This window comes from Miscanthus floridulus, chromosome 6 (assembly GCF_019320115.1).
Source record: "Miscanthus floridulus cultivar M001 chromosome 6, ASM1932011v1, whole genome shotgun sequence".
Classification (NCBI taxonomy): domain Eukaryota; kingdom Viridiplantae; phylum Streptophyta; class Magnoliopsida; order Poales; family Poaceae; genus Miscanthus; species Miscanthus floridulus.
The window spans coordinates 136,388,794-136,416,552 of NC_089585.1; the positions used below are offsets into that span (position 1 = coordinate 136,388,794).

At 45.8% G+C, this 27,759-nt stretch overlaps 2 protein-coding genes and 1 non-coding gene across 3 annotated transcripts; 2 read left to right on the top strand and 1 right to left on the bottom strand.

Moving 5' to 3' along the window:
• Positions 1-3,291: 3,291 nt before the first annotated feature.
• Positions 3,292-3,991, bottom strand: LOC136459785 (uncharacterized). Its single transcript, XM_066459627.1, has one exon. The coding sequence runs from the start codon at positions 3,898-3,900 to the stop codon at positions 3,589-3,591; it is 312 nt and encodes a 103-aa protein (XP_066315724.1). The 5' UTR covers positions 3,901-3,991; the 3' UTR covers positions 3,292-3,588.
• Positions 3,992-4,467: 476 nt separating this feature from the next.
• TRNAL-AAG (transfer RNA leucine (anticodon AAG)) lies at positions 4,468-4,548 on the top strand. Its single transcript has one exon. It is a non-coding gene; the product is annotated as a tRNA-Leu (tRNA).
• A 12,888-nt stretch (positions 4,549-17,436) lies between these two features.
• Positions 17,437-19,194, top strand: LOC136459786 (uncharacterized). Its single transcript, XM_066459628.1, has 2 exons — positions 17,437-17,868; positions 18,028-19,194. The coding sequence occupies exons 1-2, from the start codon at positions 17,704-17,706 to the stop codon at positions 18,397-18,399; spliced, it is 537 nt and encodes a 178-aa protein (XP_066315725.1). The 5' UTR covers positions 17,437-17,703; the 3' UTR covers positions 18,400-19,194.
• Positions 19,195-27,759: the final 8,565 nt, after the last annotated feature.

Consider the following 27,759-nt stretch of genomic DNA (forward strand, 5'->3'; position numbering starts at 1 on the left):
ATACACGGTTGAAGGACTCCGAGAAGTTAGTGGTCATGATGCCATACCTAAAACCCCCCTCGTCATAGGCTAACGCCCACTGAGCCTTCTCTCTGATCCTTTCCCCTCTCTCTCTCTCTCATCCCCGCCGTCGCCACCACCGCCGTCTCTTCCTCCCCTACACCTATGCCGCCGCCGCACCTCCCCTCTTCCTCCTCTGCCGCCACCATCCCTCCCCATCCTCCAACCACGATGGCTCCACGGAGGCCAAGATCTAGGCATGGTGGCTTGTGAGTCTAGCGGCTGCCAGATCCGGTAAGGGGTCGGCTCCCACGAAGCCTAGTTGATTCAGAGAGGCCCTCCATGGCCTCACCTTCGCTGGCGTCGCCAAGGAGGCTAGGTGGCCTCGGTGGCACGCCCCCAGATCCGGCGAGGCCGCCTCCTACAAAGCTGCTGCGTATCGGATCTAGAGAACTAGCTCTCGCCCCGCCGCCCCCGCTACTCCGCGGGGCGCTGTAGAGCCACGGCACAGACTTTCCAAGGGGGCACCGCCGCCAGCTACGCCCGAGAGATGGAGCGCCTCTCCGCCAAGGAGTCTCTGCTCCTCGCCGTGAGCTCTTGTTCTTCCTCTGCTCTTCTCAGTCCCTCGCCTAGTACTACTTGCTGACCTTCCTGTGCGGTGCCTATGGGAGGCTCTTGTCCCCACACCGTACCAAATTGTAGGCGATACTGTCAAATTCTAACCTGCAATTGTACATGCATGAATCTCTTTGTACAATGCAAGAATTACTATACTTGGCTTCACACTTAAATTGATTTATTTTCAGGGGAGCTGATTGATAATTTTCTGCAGACCACTGCTAACCAGCTGACTGTCTATGGATATATTTCTAATAATCTATGGTTTAAATACAAGTTCTCAATTGTATTCTCATTTATCACATTGCCAAATTTCATTGTCTCAGTCTCTTCTGTTTACAAGAGGGACTTAACGAAAGTGAGCTTTGTGTCTTCTTTCGTAATTTGAGTACTTGAACTGGAGCTGTCTTTATTTCTTATGTATATTTATTCTGCAGTACAACGGAAGTCTATATCTCCTAGCAACTGATCAAGGTTTTATAAGCCAAACTAATTTGGTATGGCAAAGGTTGGATGAGATATGTTAACTCCTGTGATTATTTTAATTCTCGCTTGAGATCAAAATCTTTACTGATCTTTTTTATTCTCAACTGACAATCATTAGGTGAATGGAGATGGGGTTTTTCTTACCAGCAACTTCACACCCTTTAAGGTTGAAACTCCAAGAAATGATTTATGGAATGAACAGCAAGCTATGACGAGTACTGTTGTATGTATAACATCAATAAACTACTGTAGTTGTTATTAGGTACATTAATGTTAACTAGTTCAAATTTATCTTTGTTCACAGGATTATCTTGCTCAATTTGACAACACTTCTGGAAAGTATGTTCTTCCTACCTATTTTTCTCAATGTGCTTTATTGTTGTGTGTGTACAATATTCCTAGTTTGGATTTCAGCAACCATGTGAATCTTGTATGAATGGTACTGTGCAGAAAATATCCGTCAGTAGAGCTATAAATGATATGCTAGTTGAAGCTATAGTTTTTTTTTTCTGATCTGTTGATTGTTGCTGTTAACCAAGCACAATAACTTTCTTGAACTTCGACTATTTGATGGTTTTTCTGTCATTGTGTATTGGACTGTCGGCTTAGCATGTACTTGAATGACCAATATATGCCTTACTAGGATTTTGAATGTGCTCAACATGCTGAATCATCATAAATGTGCACTCCTGAGTCACTTTGCATGCGTTATCTAAATTCTAACGCTACCACATTGGCCCTCCTATGCTTGCAACTCTGATCTGGAGCTAGCTATAGCACTTCAACAGCAAGAGTTTGAGCGGCAACCACAAAGGTTTCAAGCTCTACCACCACAGCAGCAACAACAACAGTAAGTATAGGAGTCAGGGATTACATATGTCCCTGCGAAGTCTTAATTATAACATCAAAGTTTATATTGTGTGTTCACTTGTTCTGTAAATTTATTGTGTATTCACTTGTTCTGTAATCCATGAATATCACCAAAGTTTATATTGTGATACTTCCTGGAATATCATACCAACTGTACGCTAAGCACTATGATATCAAAAAGGAAAAATCATCCATGTATCTTAGTATCATTTTTATGTCTTTCATGTCTTTGTGAAAGTGCTAAGATGAATAAATGTATGCTAAGCAGCCCTTCCGTCGAATTTGAATTGTAAATTTAATTTTTTTTTGTGGAAAAATGATTTGTAGGGGCGGTTGGTACTGTAGTCGCCCGTACAAATCGATTTGTAGGGACTGTAGGGGCGGCTGGTGTTCCCAGACCACCCCTATAAATTGATTTGTAGGGGCGGCTACATTACCAACCGCCCCTATAAATCGATTTGTAGGGGCGGTCTGGGAACCGCCCCTACAAATGCATGATTTGTAGCCACCTTTTCATAGAGGCGGCTGGCAAAACCACCCCTACAAACGGTTATCAGCCGCCCCTAAAAACGTTTTTTCTACGTAGTGACTGTCAAGATTATTTTGCCATGTTTTTAGTATTGTTGTTGGCCTATTTGTATATTTTTTTTAATATTCAAATGAGTATCTGAACCTCGGCAACGAAGTATTGCTTCAACTTTACTCATATCGAGCTAATTCATCTAGTACCAAACGAAGGAATTCTAACGTTGAAGCTACAGATTCAGTAGTTATTCTAACGTTGTAGCTACAGATTCAGTAGCTATTTTTTTTGTTGCCATCTTGATGCAGGTCTTGTTCATTATTTTTTATTGTATTATTCTCCCTATATGAGGATATTATAAGACAATATCATTTAATTTTATCTGGGTTTTGATTTCCTTTTATGACCAATTATAGTATTTGTATGACATGCATGGTGTTGTATCCTCTGTTCTATTATTAAACGTTAGTAATTTACAGTTGACTAATTAACTAGCTTCATTAGTTTCTTTAGAAATAAAATAGGTTCATTTTTTTTTCAAATGACTTAATATCTTGGGCAACAAAAATATGCACAATCTTTTTTTTTTTCTGTCATTCAGTCATGGCTAATATCTCCGATTCTCCGGCAACATACTACCCTTTGATTGATAACTTCTCACACCTATAAACCCACCTTCGTTAGATTATTTTATCGTCAATTCGTCATGCTCTATCTGGTTGGCCTCGATGTTAAGTTACTGGAGTAAAATATATGACATCATTTCGAGATTACCATATCAGGACATCCATGACTGTATGCATGCACAACAAGCTGTAACCTTTATTATGAAGTTGTACTAGAACTGTGAAACAGTACATATTCCACGAACATAGTGAGAACGTCTTCGCAAGCCATTGGGACTAGTGATGTGGAATATTGCACGCGACTTACAACATTCATAGGTGATAGGTGCGGCACAGTACAGGACATATATATAGTCATCATCATGCATATCCTTTTGCATATGGTATATATGTAGCGCGCTGGGTCGGTAGCTATTAGTGAAATGACGGGGTTAATAATGTAATTATAAAAAAACGCTTGGGTAGCTAGACGTTGTTCCCGGTGACGGGGCAGCCGGAGGCGCAGACCATGGCGTCGTTGGTGCACTCGAGGAGGCAGATGGGCAGCTCCACGGGGTCCAGGTCGATCAGCGGCTGGTAGCAGTCCAGCATGCAGGAGGTCACCCCGGACCCGCAGATGGTGACGCACTGCGTCAGCCCGGCCAGAGGGGACGGCGACCGGTGGTGGCCGCCGTGGTCGTCGTCGCCGTGGCGCCAGATGTGGCCTGCTTGGTGGTGACCTCCTGCTGCATGATGGACGAGCGCCAGCAGCAGAAGCATCGCCGCGACAGCCTTCATGATGCGCGTACGCGTACCTTCTTCGGAGCTGTCGATCGACCTCTGAAGTCTGAAGAGTGCAGACGAAGGTGCAGGTGTATCGATAGATCGATGCTAGCTGGGTTGCGTTGGATTGAGCCGGATTTGCATCTGTATATATATACATGCGACGCGAGGCGAGGAGGATCAGCTAGCTAGCCTAGCTAGCCCAGCAGATCGAGTTGGCGTTGCCTGGGGGGAACGTGCATGCCAGCTGTGCATGAGATATGTGTGAAGAGTGAAACGGACGTCGTGCTCACTTACCGCAAGCAGCAACATCTGTGTGAGCGGAACAGAAAGTAACAGGCCTACTGCAGCAGTTGCTGCGAGCTCATCACACATGCACCTGATGACCTGCACGCACCGTGTCCACTTCTTCGTTCCGTGTTGCATGGACCGATCGGGTTTCGACAGTGTATCACAGTCAGAAGTGGCCTGACCTCGCAACCAGCGTCGCCGCCGTGTACCTGCTTCTAGTTATCGCAACAGATATTGTGGAAAGGAGTTCGCCAAAAGATGTATAATTTACTTGTAAACCTCGGCCATCAAGTTGAGATGGCCGAGTTGGTCTAAGGCGCCAGATTAAGGTTCTGGTCCGAAAGGGCGTGGGTTCAAATCCCACTCTCAACACTCTATTTTTAGACTTTCTTTTATATTTTTTCACTATTTTTTTTATTTTTTTTCAGACGACTTTCTTTTTTTAGACTTTCTTTTGTATTTTTTCACTTTTTTATTTTTTTCAGACGACTTTCTTTTATATATTTTTTCAGATGACTTGTTTTTTGACTTCATCATTTCTTTACCCAATTTTGGTTTTTGTATCAGACGACTTTTAAACTTCTTTTGTTTTTGCTCTTCATCGTTTAATTACCCAGGACACATCGGCTTCATAAGAAATCTGTATTCTGGCCAGTACGTACAACAGTAGGTCGCGCGACATGATTAGCAATTTTTAGCGACAGAAAAACGAGAAAGAAACGGATAGCAGAGCAACGGTGTCATCAGCAGACGTGGATGCAGCCAAGGTACTAGCTCTCGAACCCTCCGCCGCCGCCGGCGGCGCCCCGCTCGCTCCTCCGCCCCGCCGGCGCAGCCCGACGCCGCGGCGCACGCCAGCATCTCCGTCGTGCACCTGCGCACGCACTGCAGCTCCGCCTCCGCCTCCCCGGCGCTCGGCGCCGCGGCCACCACCGCGCGGCAGGCCGCCGTTGCCACCTGCGCGTGGGCGCGACGAGGATTACGGCGACGGCGACCGTGAGCAACGCGGCGGTCCTCCCGATGCCAACGGCCATTGATGGCTTGTTGGTTGTTGCATCACGTACGTACGTGGCAGCCGTGTATAAAGACACGGAATGATCGAGGTGGGGCGTGTGCGAGTACAATTAAGTTTTAGGTCGCGGTTTGGCGGAAAACGAAAGTGGCGGTCTCAGTGTTTCATTCGTGATGCCTTCCCGCGCAGATGTAGTTAAAAATCGAGACACACACAGTGGTATACTCCGTAGTGCTTCGCTCCAGGAAGTAATAACCAAAGATTAAACACGACCTGATAGCGTAGACGATAAAAAAAAAGGCCAGGTGGATGGGCTTTGCAGATGGGCCTGCAGCCCACACTGCGAAGGGTCCACGATCTCACTCATGACCATCAAAGCAGCCCATGCCCATCCTTGCGCACTCATCCGGAAACCTTGCTTAAACAAACAAGGATAAGAAAGAGCAGCGATCAATCGCTGAGCTGAGCTGTTGGGACTACGACTGCACATGAGACTAGTATCTTAGAGTTTTTTTTTTAAGCAGCAGTAGCTTAGAAGCAAGCAAAGCAATGATAAACCTGCACTGGACAGCTCATGAGCCCAGTCCCACACCATACATGCTCCCATCCCATGGTACTCTTCGGCGTCTCGTGCGTGCGCCCCCGTTTGCTTCAGCAATGAGCATCCAGGTAAAGCGGGAGGGAGAAGAGAGAGGTGGCACCGTGGCACTCAGGCAGTGGCCGCCTTCGCCTTTGCCTTTTCCGTTCAATCCAATCCAGCACCCGGACGGAATGGGCCTCCAGCCCACGCGGGCCCGGGGCACGCGCCCCAACCACCGGGCCGATCCAACGGCTGGGAGGACGTCTACGGCACTGGCGGTGGTCCGCAGCGTGCGTAGCGGCGGCGAAGTCGGCAGGGCGTATTCATACAAGAGAACTGTACGTAGCCGTCGACGACGACGACCACGTGGGGCCAGCCAAGGGAGGTGGGATGGGACCACTGCAGCGCGGGGTAGTTTCGTCATTTGCCTGCGTGCGATGCGATGCGCGGCAGCGCGGGGCAGAGAAATCTGAGGGGATTGAGGGGAGGCGACTGGTGGGTGAGGGGACAGAACGTGGTCGGTGCATGGTGCGTGTCAGGACGATGCTGGCCAAGATCAAGGCTTGTTTAGTTCCCCCATTTTCAGAATTTAAGACTATGTAAAAAAAAGATTTTCCGTCACATCAAATTTATGGTACATGCATGGAGTACTAAATGTTGACGAAATCAAAAACTAATTACACAGTTTGGTTGTACTCTACGAGACGAATGTTTTGAGCCTAATTAGTTAACGATTGGACAATTATTATCAAATAAAAACAAAAATAATATTGTAGCTACAGTGTGCCTGTTTTTTTGGGCGGCGCCGAATCGGCGGATGAACTAAACGCGGCCCAACATGTGGGTGGGCGTGAGATCCAAGGCGCCCCTGCCTCGGGAACAAGGCTGCCAATTTTTAACTAAGCCCTGTTTGGTTCGTTAAAAGTTTTCCTAAAAAATATTACAATATCCATCATATCAAATCTTGCGATACGTGTATGGAGCATTAAATATAGATGAAAAAAAACTAATTGCACAATTTGGTTGAAAATTACGAGACGAACGTTTTGAGTCTAATTAGTCCATGATTGAACACTAATTACCAAATAAAAACGAAAGTACTACGGTAGCCAAATTTCCAACTTTCCACCCACTAAACACGGGCTAACCCACGCCACATCTTTTCTCTTCTTTATTTTTTCCGCCGGTTTCTCATTCGCTGGTGCTAATTTATCGTTAAGTAATCAATTTGCTAGGTAAAGAATTTATTTAGGATAGTTAGTTCAAAAAAAAGAATTTAGGATAGTTCTTCTTCACCTATAGTCTACAGATAGGATCATTTCTAAGAGTTCTTAAAACTCTTTGCTAAAAAAGAAAGAACAAAAAAAGGCAAGACTCAAACAAACAGTCTTGCATGTAAACGACAAGCTCTGGGTAAATCCTCTCCACAAATATAGGTGTGCGTTCTGTGATTACTATCCGTTCGGGTGAGCCCACCACCATGGTTTTCCTCCTTTTTTGTTGTCCGGTGTTTTCTCCTCCCACCTAATTTTTGAGTTTTAGGAAGCTATAAGTACTAAAACTATTGAAAAAAGATCAAAAAGTTCCCTATCCATAATTGACATAATTATTACTTCCTTCGTTCCAAATTATAAGTCGTTTTGATCTTTTATAGACATTTTTTTCCTACACACTTTGGTGTATACTACATCTACATTTATAGCAAAATCAATGTATCTAGGAAAGCCTAAAATACTTGTAATTTGTAATAGAGGGAGTAGTTTATTGTAGAGTATTAGCTAGAGTATTTTTTAAGAAGCTTGTAGAGATCCTCTTGAAACCAACAATCATCCAACATAAGCCACTCTCCACGTGAGCAACAAAAGGGGTTCTCATGAAATTGTGGCACGCGACGTTTTCGTCTTGTGGATGACAATTAACTAGGAGAATCATGCTTATTCCCTTTTTGTTTGTGTTTGTGTGGCTATACATAGAGAATTAGATGCTTTTTTGAGACGGTATTTATCAACAGGAGGCACAAATAGTCAGGTTCCTGGTCACGAATCTATGTTTAATTAATTTAACACACAAGAATGGCTAGCCTAGACGAATTAGCATGCCAAAAGGATCAAGACATCGACAGTAGAGCAATGCGTGTTGGCTCGTGCTCAGGGGTTAGGCTAGTCTCAGTGGGAGTTTAATGTGAGCTTCATTTGCATTAGATAGGTTGTCACATAGGCATTTTTTATGACATGACAGTGTATTTAAGAAGAGAGAAAATAAATGAGTTTCATTTGGCATGATTACCAACTCTCTCTGAGTCATAAAATTAAATATCTATGAAACCCTAGAATGAAACTTTACATTGAGGGATGGTGTTTCATCCAAATTTTATTTTATTATATACGACATGGCATTCTTGGAAACAACGCAATGAAACTATCAATTGAGACTAGCCTTATGCTCCAAATTCATTTAGCGAAAGTGCATACATTAATATAGGAGTTATTAGAGCAGCCATACTTCAATTTCTTCACGAATGATATATGTGTGCACACATATGCTCTTGTGCCTTAGATACAAAGCTACCATTTTTATTAACAAAAAGACATTTTCTAGTGACTCATATCTCATATTTAGTCAAGAAAACAAATGGATGATAATACATATGATAGATATCTTTACACAAAACAACTTTAAAAAAATAAGAGTACATCAAAGATCAATCAGGTTGTCTTCTTGCTTCAAACCCTCTACAAACCCCCTCGTCATACAAGGCTCTGAAAAACCATAAAAGCCACTGATAGATGGCAATGAGTTCTAGTATACATTGAAAGAACATCGGCTAGATGAACACCCAGGGAATATAGTATAGGCTTACAATCCTTCAAAGCCTGATTGTTGATAAATCAAACTTTGTTGTAGAACAAACTGGCAAAAGAGATCGAAACCACCGCATCAAAAGTCAAATGAACTGTTTTCCTGATCGACACATCAACTGTCAAGATCAAAAGTTCGCTAGCAGAACCGGAGATAGAAGCATTGGTGAAGCTATATACATGTGGGTGCAGATGCATCCCAAAAAATAGAATGGCATTGATTATATTTTCATCATGGTTGCAACTCAAGTCTACGCATCTATAAGGCAGGTGTAACTCCTTCCATTTGTTCTAACTTTGTCACTTGACAAAAGAAAAAATATGGTTGAGTCTTATCAGAGAGACCCATATAAAAAGATGTGTTAACCCACGAGTACTTTTCAATTTGTGCCATTTTTCATTCACTGATTTCCTGTGCACGGTGAAAAGCTAGCTAAAAGATTTTCACATGTTTCCCAATTAATTTAGGCCAGTTCCTCACGTAAATGAATGTTCTAAAAAGGAACAATCAAATCAAAGCATAACATAACGTGAGCAACAAGCATCTGCTTGAAATTTGTGGTCCACAACGTCTTTTCGTTTTGTGGACGACAATTAACCCGGATAAATCTTGCATATTCTCTTATTTTTATGTGTGTGTTTAAACATGGAGAGCTGGATCGGATGTGCTTTCCGAAGGTCTTATCCACAGGGCTTTTGTAGTTTGCTTCTATTTGTTTTCTTTTCCTCTAATAATAACAGAGTAACGAGAGGTGATTGTTAACATTGTAGAATCACTAGGATCATAGATCTAGCAAGTAGAGTGATTCTATATGGGATAAAGGACGTAGTTCATCCTAATACATGTAGAACAAGAGAGACAGAGAGGGAAGGAAGAAGGTGTTGAACCTGACACCGTAGAGGGGAGGGTTCAGAGGACGCCATCACGTTCGTTGGTGTAGTCTGCGCACGGGCAGCGACGGTCGGTGAAGAGGGCGATGAAGATGTCGACGTCGATGGAGCGAGCGGCGCGGCTAGTGGCTTCCCGTCACTGGTTGCGCCCCTCTCTGATTGGATTAGGGTTTAGGTGTCGGTGGAGAGCTCGGCTCAGGTCAACCTCGTGATAAGAGCCGTCGGCCCCCACCTCTTTTTATAGCGCAGTGTGACAGGGGCCCTCCAGCCATGGTGGGCTAGGCGTCTCCGATCAGGGCGTGAATCAAAGGCCCAACTAGGCCGTTGGGTCCAGTTAAGATTAGAGATCAATCTAACAATCTCCCCCTTGATCTCCTTCGATCTTTCATTTTCATATCATTTACTTTTGTTCATTCCATTACAGATTAGTGCATAGAGCATGTCTCATCGTCATGGTCCATTGTCGATAGATTTAACAGCTACGATACACCACTCTGTTCTGAAATAGATACTTATCTTTGATCTTCTTTTGTCTAGGAATTATAGGCTTTCCCTTAAACCCATGCCGGCTACATGTTCTATGAACACATTGGGTGGTAAGCCTTTTGTAAGCGGATCCACGAGCATCTTTTCAGTACTTATGTGCTCAAGACTTATGACATGATCCTGGACTTTATCTTTCACAACATAATACTTTATGTCAATGTGTTTGGCAGCACCACTTGACTTATTGTTGTGAGCATACTGTACTGCTGGATTATTATCGCAGTATAACTTAAGTGGTCTATAGATGTCGTCAACCACCTTCAAACCGGGTATGAACTTCTTTAGCCAGTTCACCTGCCTTGTTGCCTCATAACACGCTATAAACTCGGCATACATTGTGGACAATGTAGTGACGGTTTGCTTTGAACTTTTCCATAAAATAACCCCCCTGCGAGAATGAATACATATCCAGACGTGGATTTTCTATCATCTTCCGCATAATCAGAATCTAAATATCCCACTATATGGAGTGAATCAGATTTTCTATACGTCATCATGAGGTCTTTCATTCCTTGCAAATAACGCAAGACTTTCTTTACTAATTTTCAGTGTTCTATTCCAGGATTGCTCTGGAATCTGCCAAGTAACCCGGTAACAAATGCCAAGTCAGGGCGCGTACATACTTGAACATATTGCAAGCTTCCGATAGCTGAAACATATGGAACCACTTTCATTTGATCGATCTCATATTGGTTCCTAGGGCATTAAAAATCACCATATATGTCGCCCTTGGCTATAGGAGCAGGTGAGGGACTACAATTGTACATACTGAATTTTTTTAAGATTCTTTCTATGTATACCTTTTGTGACAGTCCTAATACCCATTTACTTCTATCTTGGTGAATCTCGATGCCTAGAACGAACGAGGCTTCACCAAAATCTTTTATATCAAATTTTGAGGACAAAAACTTCTTTGTCTCCAGTAGTAAACTGACATCACTACTAGTAAGTAAGATGTCGTCCACATACAGGACAAGGAAGATAAACTTCTCATTATTAAACTTTGCATAGACACAATTGTCCTCAACATTCTCTTTAAACCCAAAATTCCTTATTGTTTAATCAAACTTCAAGTACCACTGTCTTGAAGCTTGTTTTAATCTATAAATGGATTTCTTTAGGCGGCATCCTATTCGATCTTTTCCTTCCATGACAAAACCTTTTGGTTGTGTCATGTAAACATTTTCCTCCAAGTCTCCGTTGAGAAATATCGTCTTTACATCCATCTGATGTAATTCTAAATCGTAATGTGCCACTAATGCCATTATAATTCTGAAGGAATCCTTACATGAGACTGGAGAAAAGGTCTCATTGTAATCAATCCCTTCTCTTTGTATAAAGCCTTTTACCGCAAGTCGTGCTTTATATCTCTCTATATTCCCTTAAGAGTCAAGTTTTATTTTGTAGACCCATTTACAACCTACTGTTTTGGCTCCTTTAGGAATTATCTCTAAATCTCAAACTTTATTGGCATTCATAGATTTTATTTCATCTTCCATGGCCTCAAGCCACTTTGATAAATGATCACTTTTCATGGCTTCTTCAAATGAGGTGGGATCATCCTCTATTTGAAATTCCTCAGTGTTGTACACTTCATAATCAGCAGGAATAGCTGATTTCCTAACTCTTTGAGACCTTCTAAGGGCCTCCACATTGGCACATCTTCTGATTGAGGCTGTTGTTGCTCCCCCTCATTTGTGACAATAGGTTCTATAGGATCCTAAAGAATAGGTTCCTCATCATCATTCATTGTTGCCATAGGCAGAATAACAATAGGTGATGGCACCATAGTATCTTGTACTGTTGGTGCAGTGACAGCAGATAGTGAGAAAAATGGCTCATGGATCATTGGAGTGGGCGCATACACCCGCTTCTCTTCAAGGTCAATTTCTTGAGCTACCATGCTCCCCCTCATCATTTCATCTTTTAGGAAGACAACGTGTCTCGTTTCCACAAACTTTGTATGTCTGTCTGGACAGTAGAAACGAAAACCTTTTGACTTTTCTAGGTAGCCAATGAAATGGCAACTTATTGTTTTGGGATCTAGTTTTCCAATGTTTGGGTTAAATACTTTAGCCTCAGCAGGACTCCCCCACACATATAAGTGATTTAGTGAGGGTACTCTTCCTGTCCACAACTCATACAGTGTTTTGGGCACCAACTTACTTAGTACTCTATTGAGAATATGAATGGCAGTTTTTAACGTCTCCATCCACAGGCTCAACGGTAAGGTTTAGCAACTTATCATACTACGCACCATATCCATCAGGGTACGATTGCGTCTTTTAGCTACTTCATTCTGCTGAGGTTCACCCGGTGTAGAATACTAGGCTACTATGCCATTCTCCTATAAGAACCTTGCAAAAGGTCTAGGAATTTATTCATATGGGGTATGCCGACTGTAGTACTCCCCCCCCCCACGGCCGGACCTGACTATCTTAATCTTTAAATCGTGTTGGTTTTCAACTTCTGTCTTAAATATCTTAAATTTATCCAATGCTTCTGTTCTTTTTTTGATTGGATAAATATAGCCATAACAGGAGTAATCATCTGTGAATGTTATGGACGAATCATAACCATCCACACTCTTTACAGGAAACAGACCACAGATGTCTATGTGAATAATCTGTAGAATTCCTGCGCTTCGTTTGACATCTTTCTTAATTTTCTTTACATACTTTCTTTTAATGCATTATCTGCATTATTCTAAATCTGAGAGCTCTAATGGAGGAAGAATATCATTCTTAACTAGTCTTTCTATTCTCCCCCTCGAAATATGGCCTAAACGATAGTGCTATAATTTCGACAATGCATCGTAAGCTCTCTTTTATTTTCTGTTTACATCCGCAGATGAGAATACATTCACATTGTTGCATGCAACATTCCCATCATCGTATACAACATTCACATCATCATGTAGTGATAACAAATAAAGCTCATTTTGTAAGATAGCAAGACCAACACATGCATTATTAAATGTTATCTTACATTTGCTATTTTCAAAATGGCAATCATATCCATCATTGTCCAAACATGAAACACTAATCAAGTTCCTCTGTAACGAGAGAACATAAAGAACATCTCTTGGTATAAGTTTGAAACCATCAACAAGCTCTAGAGAAAGATCGCCAACGGCTTCAACTTCTGCTCGGACTCCATTTGCAACTTTAACGTGTCTTTCGCTTCTTTGCGTAGTCCTCGTTGAACGGAATCCCTGTAAAGAATTAGCAACATGAACAGTTGCACCTAAGTCAATCCACCAAGTATATTTCGAATACTTTACATACAGAGATTCATTTATGAACGTAATAATGTTCTCACCTTTCTTTGCCATGATCATCTTTAAGTAATCAGGATAATCTTTCTTATAATGTCCCGTCTTCTTACAATAGAGACACTGGTCTTTCTCTACTGTGAACTTGTTCTGCTGAGGCTAGCATGGGACCCTTTCCCTTTGACTTTGAGGAGGAGTTAGTATTATTATTCTTTTTCTTATTGTCTTTCAAATAATTGATAGAGCCACCATTGGCAGCTTTCATTCTCTTCTCTTTTTGCACACACATAGCCAGAGCCTCTCCATGTCCTACTTCTCGGGCTGTATATTGTGGTTGACAACAAAAGTGTCAAACTCTTTTGGCAAGGAAGCAAAAATTAGATGATAAGGAACTCTTCCTTGAGAGCCAGATCCATTGGTTTTAGCTTGGTTGCTAAATTGCCCATCCTTAGTATGTGCTCTCTTATGCCACAATTACCTGAGTACCTCTCTGTCACCAGCTGCTTTATCAACTAGGTAGCATATGTCTTTGAAGAGCCAGTGAATTGACTCTTTATTCTTTCGAGGTACTCAGTGATGGTGTCACATTCTGGGATTGAGCCCACAATTACAGGCTCAATCATGTTCTTTATCACAGCCAAACATTTCTTGTTGGTAGTGACCCACTTCCTATGCTCAAGGTCATAGGACATTCTTTGGGATGCAAAATTCCTCTTTGGTTGCCCAAGCGGCATCAGCCTCGTTTGTCTCCCTCACCGGTGCCACAAGCTTTGTGGGACACGGTGTGGTGACTACCCAGTCCACCTTAGCCAAGATGAAGGCTAGATCAATCTTTTTCTTCCACTCCGTGTAGTTATCACCTTTGAGAGTTGGCATCTCTTTGATACAACCCATCAAGTTGTATCCACCTAAAAACACAATTCATATAGTGTGAGAACATAAATAATGATAACAATTGTATGCCTTGATTTCAACGTTGGTCAAAATTAAAACATACAACTGTTTATACATTAAATCTACATCACCGTTGATAGAAATAGAATTAATGCATGACAAAAAACTCATCATAATATTGCCATTAATCAACGTTGGTCAGAATAACAACAACATTATAATCAATGAAAACATATCCATTTTCAAAATTAAATTCTTCCATTGGTTTGAATTTAATAATGAAAATAACATCTTTAAATACACAGCGGAAAAATAATCTCAATTTAGTGAATTTTATCCACAAGAAAATTCTCTTTTCTATTTTCTTTAAGCCATTTATCTATTTTCTAGGAAATAAACATTTACTAGAAAAGGAAAAAACAAAAAAAAACTGATTCAGTTCATCACTATTCATTCGGCCTAGCAGAGAATTCGGCCTGGCCTGCCTCTCTTCCATGCGCGCTGCCCGCACCCAAGCTGCAACCTGGGCCTGGGCCGGCAAAGCCATGCAGCCGCGCATGCCCGCCTAGGCCGCGAAACGGCCCGATTGATCTCGGCCGTCCGCGCGCGTCGTATGATCAAAACGCCGACCGCAGCGGCTCCCTTGAAAACCCTAGCATCATTCATCTCTGCCCTTTCTCTCTCTTTGCCTCTCTCCTTAGCGCAGCAACAGTGGCAACCGAGCGAGTCGAGTGGGCGAAACGGCGACGAGAGCGAGCAGAGAGCCCCGGTGCCGTTGCCGGCCCCCTCATCGGCGTGCGCTCTCCCCAGCGGGTGAGCGCGCTGCCGTCGAGCGGCCTGGCTACGGCGCCTCTTTGGCCAGAGCCCGACGAGCAGCGCTCCCGGCTCGGTGTTCTTTTCCCCGTGCGCCGACGAAGCAGTAGCGTGGTGCAGCGGCGAGGTAGGCCACCCCTTCCCCTTCTTCCCCTTTGGATTTGCTTCTATGTTGGTGCTCGAATTCAACCGATTTGGGATGGGGATCGAAGTTAGGGTTAGGGTTTCATTGTTTATCTTCCCCGTGAAGTCTTTTACGTGTTTAGGGTTCGGCTCTTACGTTTTAAGGCCGAAACCCTCTTCTTTTTCGCCTTTCCTTAACCCAGTTAGGGTTCAACCGAACCCTCTGTTCTTGTTAGACCCGCACTGGATCTAACCTTCTACTTCCTTTTCTAATCGGTTTACCCGTTCTAGATCTAAAAACCCTAGAAACTTATGTCTTTGGTGCCATTGTTAACGTTGTAGGATCACTAGGATCATAGATCTAGCTAGTAGAGTGATTCTATATGGGATAAAGGACGTAGTTCATCCTAATACATGTAGAACAAGAGATACAGAGAGGGAAGGGAGAAGGTGTTGAACCTGACACCACAGAGGGGGAGGGTTCAGAGGACGCCATCATGTTCGTTGGTGTAGTCTACGCACGGGCAGCGACGGTCGGTGAAGAGAGCGATGAAGACATCGACGTCGATGGAGCGAGCGGCGTGGCTGGTGGCTTCCCGTCACTGGCTGCACCCGTCTCTGATCGGATTAGGGTTTAGGTGTCGGTGGGGAGCTCGGCTCAGGTCAACCTCGTGATAAGAGCCGCCGACCTCCACCTCTTTTATAGCACAGTGTGACAGGGGCCCTCCAGTCATGGTGGGCTGGGCGTCCCCGATCAGGGCGCGAATCAAAGGTCCAACTGGGCCGTTGGGTCCAGTTAGGATTAGAGATCAATCTAACAGTGATAAGAATTTAGAACCCCAACGATAGATAAATAATTGATGACATAATCATAAAAAAAATACAATCACCGCATCGAGACATGTCTTAAGGCCTTGTTTGGATGCGCATGTATTCATCTCAATCCACATGTGTTGGAGTGGATTGGAGTGGAATTAAACTAAGTTCCATTCTACCACTCCAACACATGTGGATTGAATTGAATACATGTGCATCCAAACAAGACCTAAGTTGGAACAATTGTATGTGATAAAAAAACTTAAGTACACGAAGCTTCTGTCTGTTTTTGGTACATTTAGAGAAGTTGCAATGAGGTAGCTCATGTAATGGCTAGGCTAGTTGACCAATTCTCTGGTTCAGTTTGGTGAATCCATGAACAATTGTATGAATCCGAATGCAATTCGAGCCCTCCTTTGTAACGATGTGTTAAGATAATACAATGTTGTCTATTTAAAAAAAACTCGTTAGATAGACACCGGTGAAACTAACAAATTACCAAATGGAGATAGCAAAGTTGTTCATGGATTCAGCAAGCTCAAAAAAGAGGACTATATATAGGCCACACATGACATAAGAGTAAGTTCAATTATAGTGACAGTGATCGATGATAATGGCTACACACGCTCATGACGGACACCTCCAAAGCTTAGATCCTCTTTGGCAGGGCTCCGGCTCCCGCTCCTCCGCACCTGTCGGCCGCCCATAGGCCGACAGAGGGCTACTGTTCACCGGAGTCGTTTTTCTCTCTCCTCCTTTCCTCTCTCACAGACAGAGGCGGAGCCGGAGAAGCTCGTTTTTCGGGCTCTGCGGCTCCAGCTCTGCTTGACACCTATCGGCCCATGGGCGACCGACAGGTGCAGGAGCCAGAGCCGCCAGAGCCCTGCCAAAGAGACCCTTAGTATCGGATGGCGATTGGAGACAGGCATGGTAACCAACCATAGGTAACACCGGAGAACAAGGCTGCCAAGTGAGCAAGAGAGGCAGGGTTCAGATTGCCCCTGGGTTTAGGCAATATATTTGATTTGATAGATGAAGTCTAGGGTTCAGATCGCCCCGATTGGAGGCAGATATTTTGGCTCAAAGTCTAGGTCACCGCTCACCAATAGTCAGATCAGATCCTCCTAGCTCCGACGGCCTACGAGTGGTGCACACGCACGTACGGTACGCTAGCTATGTGCTGCAAGCAACAACAAGCAAGTCGTGACGGCCCGAACGACAGAAACGAGGGATATTTTCCTCCGGCCGGCACACACATTTTTTCGTTTGTTTACTCATATAAGCAAATAAAAGAGGCGGTCGACATATATATATATATATATATATATATATATATATATAACAAACAGCAGGAAAGGAAAGCAGCTTGAAAAAAAAAGAGGGGCGGGCACGAGAGACGTGGTCCACCTGCCCACCCGGCGCCAACTGGGCGGTTGGTATATTTGCGGTGGCCGGGGCGGTCAGCACCGCATTGCCGCCTCCTTCTCACCCGCCTCAGGCCTCAGCCTCACGAAAAGGCAGGCAAAGGCAAAGGCCAAGGACAAGGCTAAGCCGTCCCTTCAATCCTCCGTTGCTTCAGTTCGTCCGTTTCATTCCATCCCCTTATCTAATCCTGGTCCCTGGACCCCGGCCTGCAATCTCCAGCAGCAGCGGCGTCGGCGAGAGGAGTCTGAGCCTCTCTGCGAAAGGAAGAATTTTTAGCGAGATTGAGATCCGGAGGATGCCTTCCAGGGCCATGAACCGGCTGTTCGTCGAGTCCACCTCCGGCAGCGCCGGCTGCCGGGACGCCGAGCCGGTGCTCTGCGCGCCTCGGCCGCGCAGGGTCCAGGTCCACCCCTGCAGCGCCGACCTCATCCTTGGCCCACCGTCCTTCCTGCTCAACAAGGTACTGCCTGGACCAATTCATCATCTTCCCCTGTTCGTTGAAAATAATTTTGTTCCTTCGAAAACTACTTCTTCCCCTCCGAAAATCTCTTATTTCCACGCACGCTGTTCTTGTCCATCTTCGCTTACAAAGACGTGTTCTTTCTCGCTGTTGTTACAGAGCAGCAAGGAAGGAGGCAGGACCAAGCCGGCGGAGGTGGGGGAGGACGAGGACGGGGGCTGCTGGGCGGTGTTCGGCGGGTCGCCGCCGGTGCGCGCGGACAACCCGCTGGTGCACGACCCCCACTTCCTGCTGAACCAGCGCCACCCCGCGGCGGACCCGACGCCGCTGGAGCTCGGGTTTTTTGACCACCGGAGCTGCACCAGCTACGTCCACCGTCCGACGTATACTAGCAGCAGCAGCAGCAGCAGTAACAACAGTTTTGCCCCGTCGTCGTTCGCGCCTGCCGTGAGGATCCAGGGGTTCGACGTCGCCGCGTGCCGGAGCTCCCACAGCAACGGCGGCAGCCGCGTGCTGTCCGCCCGCGCCTGAAAGAGCTCCGTCCGGGGCGGCGCCGAGCCCGCCCGCCCTCCCCCCGCCCAGGGAGGAGGAAGAGGAGGAGGAGCAAGTCCTCACGAACCTTGTACAGTTTTCGCCGTCCGGCCGGCCGTCGTACTACTTCCACCACGATGATGATGCTACGTGTGGCGTTCGTCTTTCTTGTGGTATATACAGCAGCGGGTTTTTCATTTTTATTAACAGCAGTTCAGTTCAGTTCAGATCATATCAGAATAGAGAGGCGAGGGGAGATGAGATCTCCTCTCTCGCCAAGAAGAAGAGTACTAGTAGTAGATTGATGTTCGCCGATACCACACCACACAGCAAGAGGGATGGTCAAAGGGAGAGAAGAAACTGAAAATTTTTTCCTCATATTTTTTTACTGGGTTTTGTCAGCAAGGTTTTTTAAGTTGTGTTTTGTGTTCGTGTTGTAAACTAGCATAGCATGGGTCGATCGATCTATCTCTTGTTCGTTGCTGTGATCTGGGTGCACTACCTGTAGATATAAAATCAGCACCCCAGGTCGTTCAGCGTTCCTGTTCTTGAAGTTGAGGGGAAAAAAGATGTCAGCTTCTCGCTTTGCTTAAGCGAGCGACGAAGCTACCGCCATGTAACCATGGTTGTACTCCTACATGCAGTTGTTCTGTTCGCTGGCTTGTTTGTACACTGATAAGCCTGGCTGAATTGAAACCAACGAGGCTGAAGATGTAAAAAGAAACCGTGTACATACACATGATATATTAATTATGCAGTGATCATCATCAGATCAGAGTCCGGATCTTGAGCCGCCGCCGCCGCCTCGTGTGTTCATACTTATATCTTGTGATTCTTTTTGTCGATCAAGGGGAAGAAGGGAAAAAAGAAATCCTCCCATGTTCGTTCGAACAGTTGGATGCTCGGTGCCAGACTGCCAGGCTAGCGATGGCGGTTCTGAGAAGACAGGACATGGTGGGTGGCCGTGCCGGCCGGCCGGCCGGCCGTTCCCTTCCTCCCGCGAGAAATACGGGGTCCGGCTGGTTGGTGGCGGAGCAAGCAAAGTGGTTCGGTTTTTCGTCGCTGGTTCCGTCCTGCACATGCTGAGCTGTTCTCCTGTCCTGGCCTGGCCCCAGACGGACTCGCCGGACTGAGAGTGAGATCTCCTCCCTGTACTCCGCTGTGATGCGATGGCTACGAGTAGTAGGAACCAGCGAGCGGCGACCCCTCTCCCCCGTGCGTCGCCGCTGCGCGCACGCGCCATTGACCGACCGCCGCGCCGCGCCGCGCCACGACGAGCGCGGGGAGGAGAGAGTAGCGTGGAGGCCTCGGCTTCAACGGCTCCATCCATCCACCGGCGGACCGCGGACGGCGACCTGGCCCGGCCGGCCCTGTGTGCGATGCACACGCAACCACGTCGCGGCAGCACCGCTCGCGTCGCCGTCGGATGGCACGGCGGGAGCGTCGCGTGGGGAAACGGAACGAAGCCCAACCGCACCCGGAGAGGCGGAGACCCGCAGCGAGGGATGGAAGGAAGCGTCGCTGTCGGCCGCATCCATCAACCGCGCCCGCGGCGAAAGTTCCGAGGCCAGGACGGGGGAGTCAGTGCAGGTGCTAGCGCTCGTGCCGAACCGAGGTGGCAAGGCAAAGGGACGTTGACGTGACGCCCGCTTGTCCGCCTGACACCTTGGCCTTCTTCTTGTTCCGTTTCCAGCATCTCCTTGTTGGTGGTGGTTTACCACGCCAAGTTACTAGTACTACCATCATCTCTGTCTGTAGCGCTTGTTTTTTCTTTACTGTGGGTATGCTCCTGGTATACAGCACCAAGTGTCTTAGTTTAGAGCAAGGTTAATAATACAGTCGGTTTGCTGGTGATAAGGTTTCTTTTAGTCTCCTTTCAGCCCACTCATATAGTAGTTAGCTCTTTATAGTTAATACATGGCCCACGTATCTCTCTCACAGACTTTCTTAGTTCTTGTGCTCAAGTCGACTGTAAGCTTATAGTCCGCTTTTTCTCTCTCTTCTCCTCTCTGTTCTCCACCTCAGCATTTAGTCAGCTTACGGCATGCTATTATAGTTGCTCTTATAGTCCACCTGACGAGCTTTCCGAGATGCGTGCCAGTGCTTGTGCCCCTGGTTTTTACCTCCACGTCACTCTCACTCGGTTGCAATTGCGAGTTCCATAGCACAGTTGCCTACAAAGATCGTCGCCCATCAGCTTTTGTGTCAGTAACTGTGCTGACAGGTTTTATCCCGATAAAACTCTTTTTATCTCTCTTCATAATTAATCTAGCAAGTCATCAAATTTACTGACGTGTCATAGTATTAAATGCAAATGAACCTCAAGACTAACCTTAGTTGCCGACTTCTCTCTCTGTCTCTTCGTGTTTTCACATATTTATTTCTGCACCAAGAATTACATGAACCTGGTTGCTGACAAAGACAAACAAGCAAAGTCCTCGTGTCAACTCAGTCTGATACAACATAACCTACGAGCCTAAGACATGAGCATGAGATTTGAACAGAACAACGCTAGTACCACTGACGAACCGTTCAAGTTAGTATTCAAAGGTTGGGCCGGGGTGTCAACAGCTACTACGATTATCCTGATTATTTTGACCAGGCCACGAGGACGAAGGGGCCTTGACTATAATAGCGCTATACAATTGAATTTCGTCGCTGGTGACTCCAGCTCCAAATAAAAAGGCAGGAAAGGAAAAGGCGAGCTTGTGCTCGCGTGCACTCCTGGGTGTTTGTCCCACATCCCACTGGTGTCTCGACCCGGCTGAGCTCGACGGGAACGGCGGATGCATGCATCGCACTACCTGGTTCCGATGTCCCCGAATTCCTGTCGCCGTCAGCCCCCATTTTCCTGACGATCTCCTTCTTTAGCTTTTATTTTATTTATATATATAGGAGGAAGAACAGGGAGTATACATTGTATTTGGCAGGCGAGAAACGAGGACAATTCCAAAGGAGATAGGTTAACCATCGCGATTAAGTGCGGTATGGCTGAGACATGATTGACGCTATCCTCTGGACCTAATGTGCACTGTGCTGATCTCATCGTCACCTGTGATTTCCTTTGCTGATAAAGCGAGTGCCATCACTTCAGAGCATGTGGCCAGGTGCAGGTTATATGTTAGTGCCATGTGTAGAAGTTAGATTGCGATACATACTACACCATCAATCTTATTCTATCACAGTTTTTTTTTTGGAGCCTTGTCACAAAGTTTATTGTAAATTTACAACTCAAGCACCTTATCTCTCCTCTAATTTAGCATAATTCTGATGTGATTACTCGTACAACTCGTGTATATCACCTTATTATACTTGCTTTCTTGTGCCCCCAAACTTCCATTTCCCTACATACAGGTCACTAAAAGATTGTACTAACTGACGAAGGTCTTGTTTTTTTTAAAGAGCTGACGAAGGCATTGTGATTGGCAAAAGAGAGAGAGAGAGAAAGAGAGAGAGAGATGATGGATTCACCTCCTATTGAACGGTAAAACTCGAGAGTAATTTCGCGTGTATGCAACCGTTTTGTTAAGGTGATGATTCTACCTCAGTTGGATTGGAGGTCAACCAAGGTAAGTCTGGAGCCTGTCCAAAGCAAGTACGTAGAGCTGAAATTCAGGACAGAAGTTCACATGCTATTACCCGTGATGTTGGGCTTTGGCACGTCGCTGCCGTCCTCGGTGTCCACATAACTGCTCCGTCATCATCATCCCCGTCACCATTGAACCACCACCCATTCCGTCCTGTAAGCGTAGCATTTCCAAAATGATATATCCTGCAGGAATTGGTTGCAGAGGCAGCGCGTTAGCAACGCAGAAATACTAATGTTTCCATGTTTACAACGTCACACATACGACCTCTCTCTTTTCTTGACTTTGGCCCTCTTGTGTAGCAGTATATATACAAGAAAAACAATACAAAGAAACGCTGCTGGAGTCGACTCTTATCACTTCGCGTTGGAACGCCACGTAGAGATTGCCTGCTTATCCCAGGAGCTTACGTACTACGGCCCCATTTACAAAGGCAAAAAGATTCCAGCTTCTAGTTCTAGAGAATATTCTGCAATATTTTTTTTTTGAGAAATGAATTAGAAGCGGCTTCGGTTAGAGCCAAAAGAAGCCTTATCAAACAGGATCTACACAGCCACACCGGATAAACTAACGCGGAATACAGCATGCAAATAATAGCGCATCAGAATCGCCTGTTAAGCTACAGCAAAAAAGCAGGTGGAGTTTCACGTGGGATTAGTCAAAGACTCAAAGGAGAGTCAAGCACAGCACAGCTCAGATGATCTGGCTGCTATCACCTTCTAACGTGCCTGGAATCCCCACGTGGCGCGACGAAAGGAGGAAGAGCGATTACATTTCACTACCTAAAGTGAAAACGAAATGGAATTGCTTTGTACAAGAGGAAAGAACAAAGCAAGAAATGAGCCCACTTGTAAACGACAAGGCACGTCCTTTGGAATCCCACTACCAGTTGCAGCATAATTCCCGAGGGCCCGCTTGTGTACGAGACATTCCATAGGCAACAAGCATATCAGATAAGAGGATGATCCAAATATACTACTCTCAAGTCTTAAGGTGAGTTCAGTCATAATTTACGGTGTCAGAATGTCCAAATTTGTATATAGAAAAGTCAAGATTATAATAAGTTGAGAAAAGTTTGAAAAATCATTATCTTTCGCTATTGTCAGGTCTACAGGATTAAAACTGACTTTTTGAAGGTGTCTTCTGGGAATTTATGGCGTGGATGTACCTGCAGGAGCTGTTCTATATCAATATCATACAGAATCGGGAATTCATAGAATTATACTGCCTTTCTGCTTTTATGAAAGGCAACAAGAATTTCCTACTTTGTGTTAAGATTCCATGATTTGAAGGAATGAAACTTGGAGTAACTACTGTTGTTCTTCAAGAGAAATCTATAAAGCACTGCCATCACTGTATTTTTTCAGAATGTGCAGGAGGTGCGTATCTCTGAATTAGACAGAGAACTGCGTTTCCTTTTTTTTTAATTACAACACTGTTACACGAACTGGCAAGGCATTTGCTAGAAGTCCTTACATTACACACACGTGGGCTATACTGTCAAACCAATGATGGAGATGGAGAGGTAAAGAGACAAAGACCTCAAGCCTCCCCCGCTTCCAGATCCGCCATGTGACCAGCAGGAACAGGGAGTTCTGCTTCACTGTGATATATCATTGATCAACGAAAAATTGGGAACTTTATTTTTTGTGAAGGTGTAATGCATGTGTTTCATTAAGAGAAGCAGGAACCAAGTCTCGTACGAAGGAAAAAACAACTGTGTCAAAGAAGGAGCAAAGAACAGAAAGACGCACTGGACATTAAAACTGGAACTGACACTACATCAAAACTGGAAAAAGCTGAGGCCCAACAAACCCCTCAGGAAATGGGCCGCCCACTGGACTGGCCAAATTACCTAACTTGAGCATGTGGGCTTCCTTATACGATTTTGTTGGTCACTCGGGCTGTGTGCATGGAATCCGTATCCCATATACACGAGCAATAGGGACCGCCGAAGCCCATAAGCACTAACAGACTTAACAGAGAAACAGCTACCAAACTACAACTTAGAATCCAACACGAAAATCTTTGCACGTGCAAAACTGCTAACAGAGATTACTTGACTTTTCACCATAGGAAAAGATGAATGAAAACGAGGTCGGCACAACAGGTATGACGAGTCGGTGAACATGGGAAGTGCCGGCGCTAGGGGTAGGGAGGTGCGACGGCCGACAGCCCAAGCAGGGGAGGGGCCCAAAGTCCAGATATACAAATCCCTAGGTCCTATAGTCTATTAGGCATTAGCAAACTAATAAGAATAGAGACATAGAACTGGTCAGGCGGTCCAAAAAGACAATATCAGCATTTCTTTTTTAGTTTCGTTTTCCCACGGCCCTCGGGTAGAGAGGAGGCGAGGAGTCACGCTGCACATAGCACACTCTGATCGTGAGTTCGCGACGTGCGCCTTACACACGAGGAGCTGACGAGCCACGCCGCCGCGAAGAGCTAGACTACCGGAGACACGGACACGGCGCACGACGACGGCGACCAGGCAGGGCTCCACGACGACGACATCTTGATTCTTGGCTTGTTACGAATTACGATCACCGATCAGTTGTTTAGGTCCAAGGTATTTTTTCCTTTTTATTTTTAATCCAAATTAATTATTTGTATAGTATTTTAAACTTCTAGTACTTTGCATCCGTATAGTCATATTTTTCTTCTAATTTAGGTGTTCGAATTTTAGAATGTTACCTAACAAACATTTGTCATGGGTGAGAAAAGAAAACGAATATATTGTTTTTTAATCTAATTGTTTCTCAATAATTATCGGACATGTTAAATTAAAAATATATTATTGAATTTGCTTTCGTTTTGCAAGCAAAATTAATGCCTATATATTATAAGATTTTATATATGGTCAAGAGGGACCGTTGCGACGAGATCGTCCGAGATCGTCAGAGAGCCTTAAAATCCTAGAACCGGCACTGAACATGGGTGAAGGTTAGGATGCCTGCAACTGGATAGTGGATACAAAGGAAACCGGATAACGGCCAGGTGCTGGCATCATTCATAGACACGACCAACGAAAGAAACACAACCGTCAAAAGCAGGCGCTGAGCATTTCTGGCTGATTTTTACCGACCAAAGTAAAAAAAAATGCCTTAACCAGCAAGTATTCCCTAGATTTTCCATACGTATTATATTCAAAAGTGAGACCGGAAAGATGAGGAGAAAGATGCCAAGACACTCTTGTCATCGCACCGAAGTCCTGTAGCTGAAAGCTGCATAGGCTGCATCTACCTAGTCATCACTAAATCGTCATTATGTAGTTTCCCCTGAGTTCGTCCAAGTACGTCATTTCTAACCCCTGATAAGAAAACCTGATAGTAACCAGAACTACAGAAAGTAAACTAGCAGCATCAACATTACGCGTTTACTAGTTCTTAATCCACTGGCCATGCTGCATGCAGTAAGAAAAGATTAAAAACTTTGAAAGTTCAACTCACTTGCGCATAGCCTGTTTGTTTGGCTGTGGCTTGTCGTAAACGATCGTAAATTTCCAGCCTTTTCTCTGCACGGATCCTGCACAAGAAAGAATGGTCAAGTCCATGGTCAGGGCAGCACGAAAGAGAGTTAAAACTACCAACAAGTTGCAACAGAACACTTCGGCACCCATATTTTCCAACTATAGCTGTCCGTATTGAAGATTCCAAGTCAATATTGTTGGCAGCCACTTTTGGGCCGCTACACACTGTTCTAATAGCGCTGTTGTTTACATATTGGGAATGGAAATACAAACAAGCATAAATGAATCTCCAACTTCAACAAGTAGGAAAGCGAAGTTCAGAGCATGTAATAGGCACCGGTGTAAGGTTTTGTGACAATTAGAATTCATTTTCATATACTCACATAGATATGTGATGTAAGGATTAGAGTTTCTACAGAATTGATCCAGTATGCTCAACATGTTTTCTTTCCCTAAAAGTTTAATCTTTTCATTGTCGATAAGTGTGGGGGAGAACTGGAACTGAAGGGTTGTTGAGACTTGCGGTCTCAGACGGTGAGGAAGTGGTAGGGGCCTCCGCTCGATGAGTGCAGTAATCGGGCGGAAGCTTTGGAAGGGCTGGCACGGCAAGTGGGCGTGTAAGGGAGTGACGCGTAATGTTGTGGTTTCATTAATACATTCACCAAAACTCCCCGTACTGTTACAAGTGTTCCCTATTTATAGGGCTCAACTACCGCCTTTGCGGTGTTTACAACAGTGCCCCTCAACTGCTACAGTACATTCTGGGAATATTCCTCTACTTGCTCTTTATCTCGGGGGTAATCTTGCCACGCCGCCATCAGATATTGGGCCTGCGTGACCAACTAGCCCAGCGGACCTCAGGATTCGTTGATGGGCCTTCGGCCCTCCGCCGTCGTTCTCCGCCCCAGGTACGCCGAAAGCCACCGACCTCCGACGCCCGGTTCAGTCGTGCTCCTGCTCGGGCCTCCGCCCATATGAGCAGAGGCCGAACCGGAGCGCCAGCGCCGTCCATGAGCGCCTTCCTTTGCTTACCTGCACACACATATTAGACGTTGGTATTTGATTAGCCTATCAGTGGGGCGGCCTCCGCCCTCTTCGCCCGGAGGTGCCTGTGAGCCTAACGGGCAGAGGCTACGCCGAGGTTGCATGCAGCGTCCTGTGAGCATAGTCTGAGAAACTGTCATCTTTCCAGGGTCAGGGTCTGGAGGCATGGTGGCTGGGCCTTCGCTTAGGTGATCGGTCGGAGATGTCTCTGCGAACTGCTGACCGCGTAGGTCTCCGCTACTCTCGGAGGCCGTGTTACAACAGTTCCCCCCTTTTGAGACCACGGTCCGTCTGAGCGTGTCGTGAGCTCAAAGCACCTTAAGCGAGGACGTCCGCGGGGGCGGAGACTGCGCGTGGTCATGTCTCCGACCGATCCCCGCTAGTTGCCCCCTGGCCCGCTCTGGCGCGGCCGCTGGTCTTGTTAAGGTTGCCGTTGGGCTACAAATGTAGCCGTTGTGCAGCTTGCAACTTATACAGGGGTTACCGTTGGGCGATGGGCGAACTATCCGGAGATGACCGTTGGGCGCCAGGCGCACTATCCGGGGGTGACCGTTGTACGGCGAGAGCCGAACCACCCTCCCACGGCCTATATAAGGGCAGTGTTGGTGGCGGGGTCCCCCCCCCGCACGAGTCATTCGTTTTCGTTGCAACGCCAGAAATCGTTCTCTGCTTTCTTTGCTTTCGCTTGAGCTGCCTTCGCGTGTTCCTTCTTTCCGCTTGCGCCTTCCTCCTAGGTTGCCTCCGCGGTGGCTTTCTTTTCCGCCATCGCCCATACTCGCCGACCCACCTTCTTCGGACCCTATCACCACCTTCTTGGTGTTAGGGCAGGCGGCCGGAGTGCGTGGTTTGAAGAGTGCATGGTTGCCTCCACCTCTGCGCTGGAATTTGAGAAGCTGGTGGAGGATTTGGGGAGTGTCTCTGCCTCTATCGGGGACCTGATCGCTGCAGATCCCGGAGATATGGCGATTAAGTCATGGGATTTTGGCCCCTCGTCCATTACTGATGAGGCGGTTGCAGAGATGTTGAAGGAATCTTGTTTTCCTTCTTCGAGGGTAAAAATCCCTCCGCCTGGCCAGACTGTTCCGGAACCGGAGGAGGGATATGCGGTGGTGTTTCGGGACTTCTTCACCTGCGGCCTCTGCCTTCCTTACATCCCCTTCCTCCGCCGGGTGTTGGAGACCTTCAATATCTAGCTCCATCATCTGACTCCTACTGCCTTCCTCATGCTCAGCAAATTCTACTGGGCGTGTGTTTCTTATG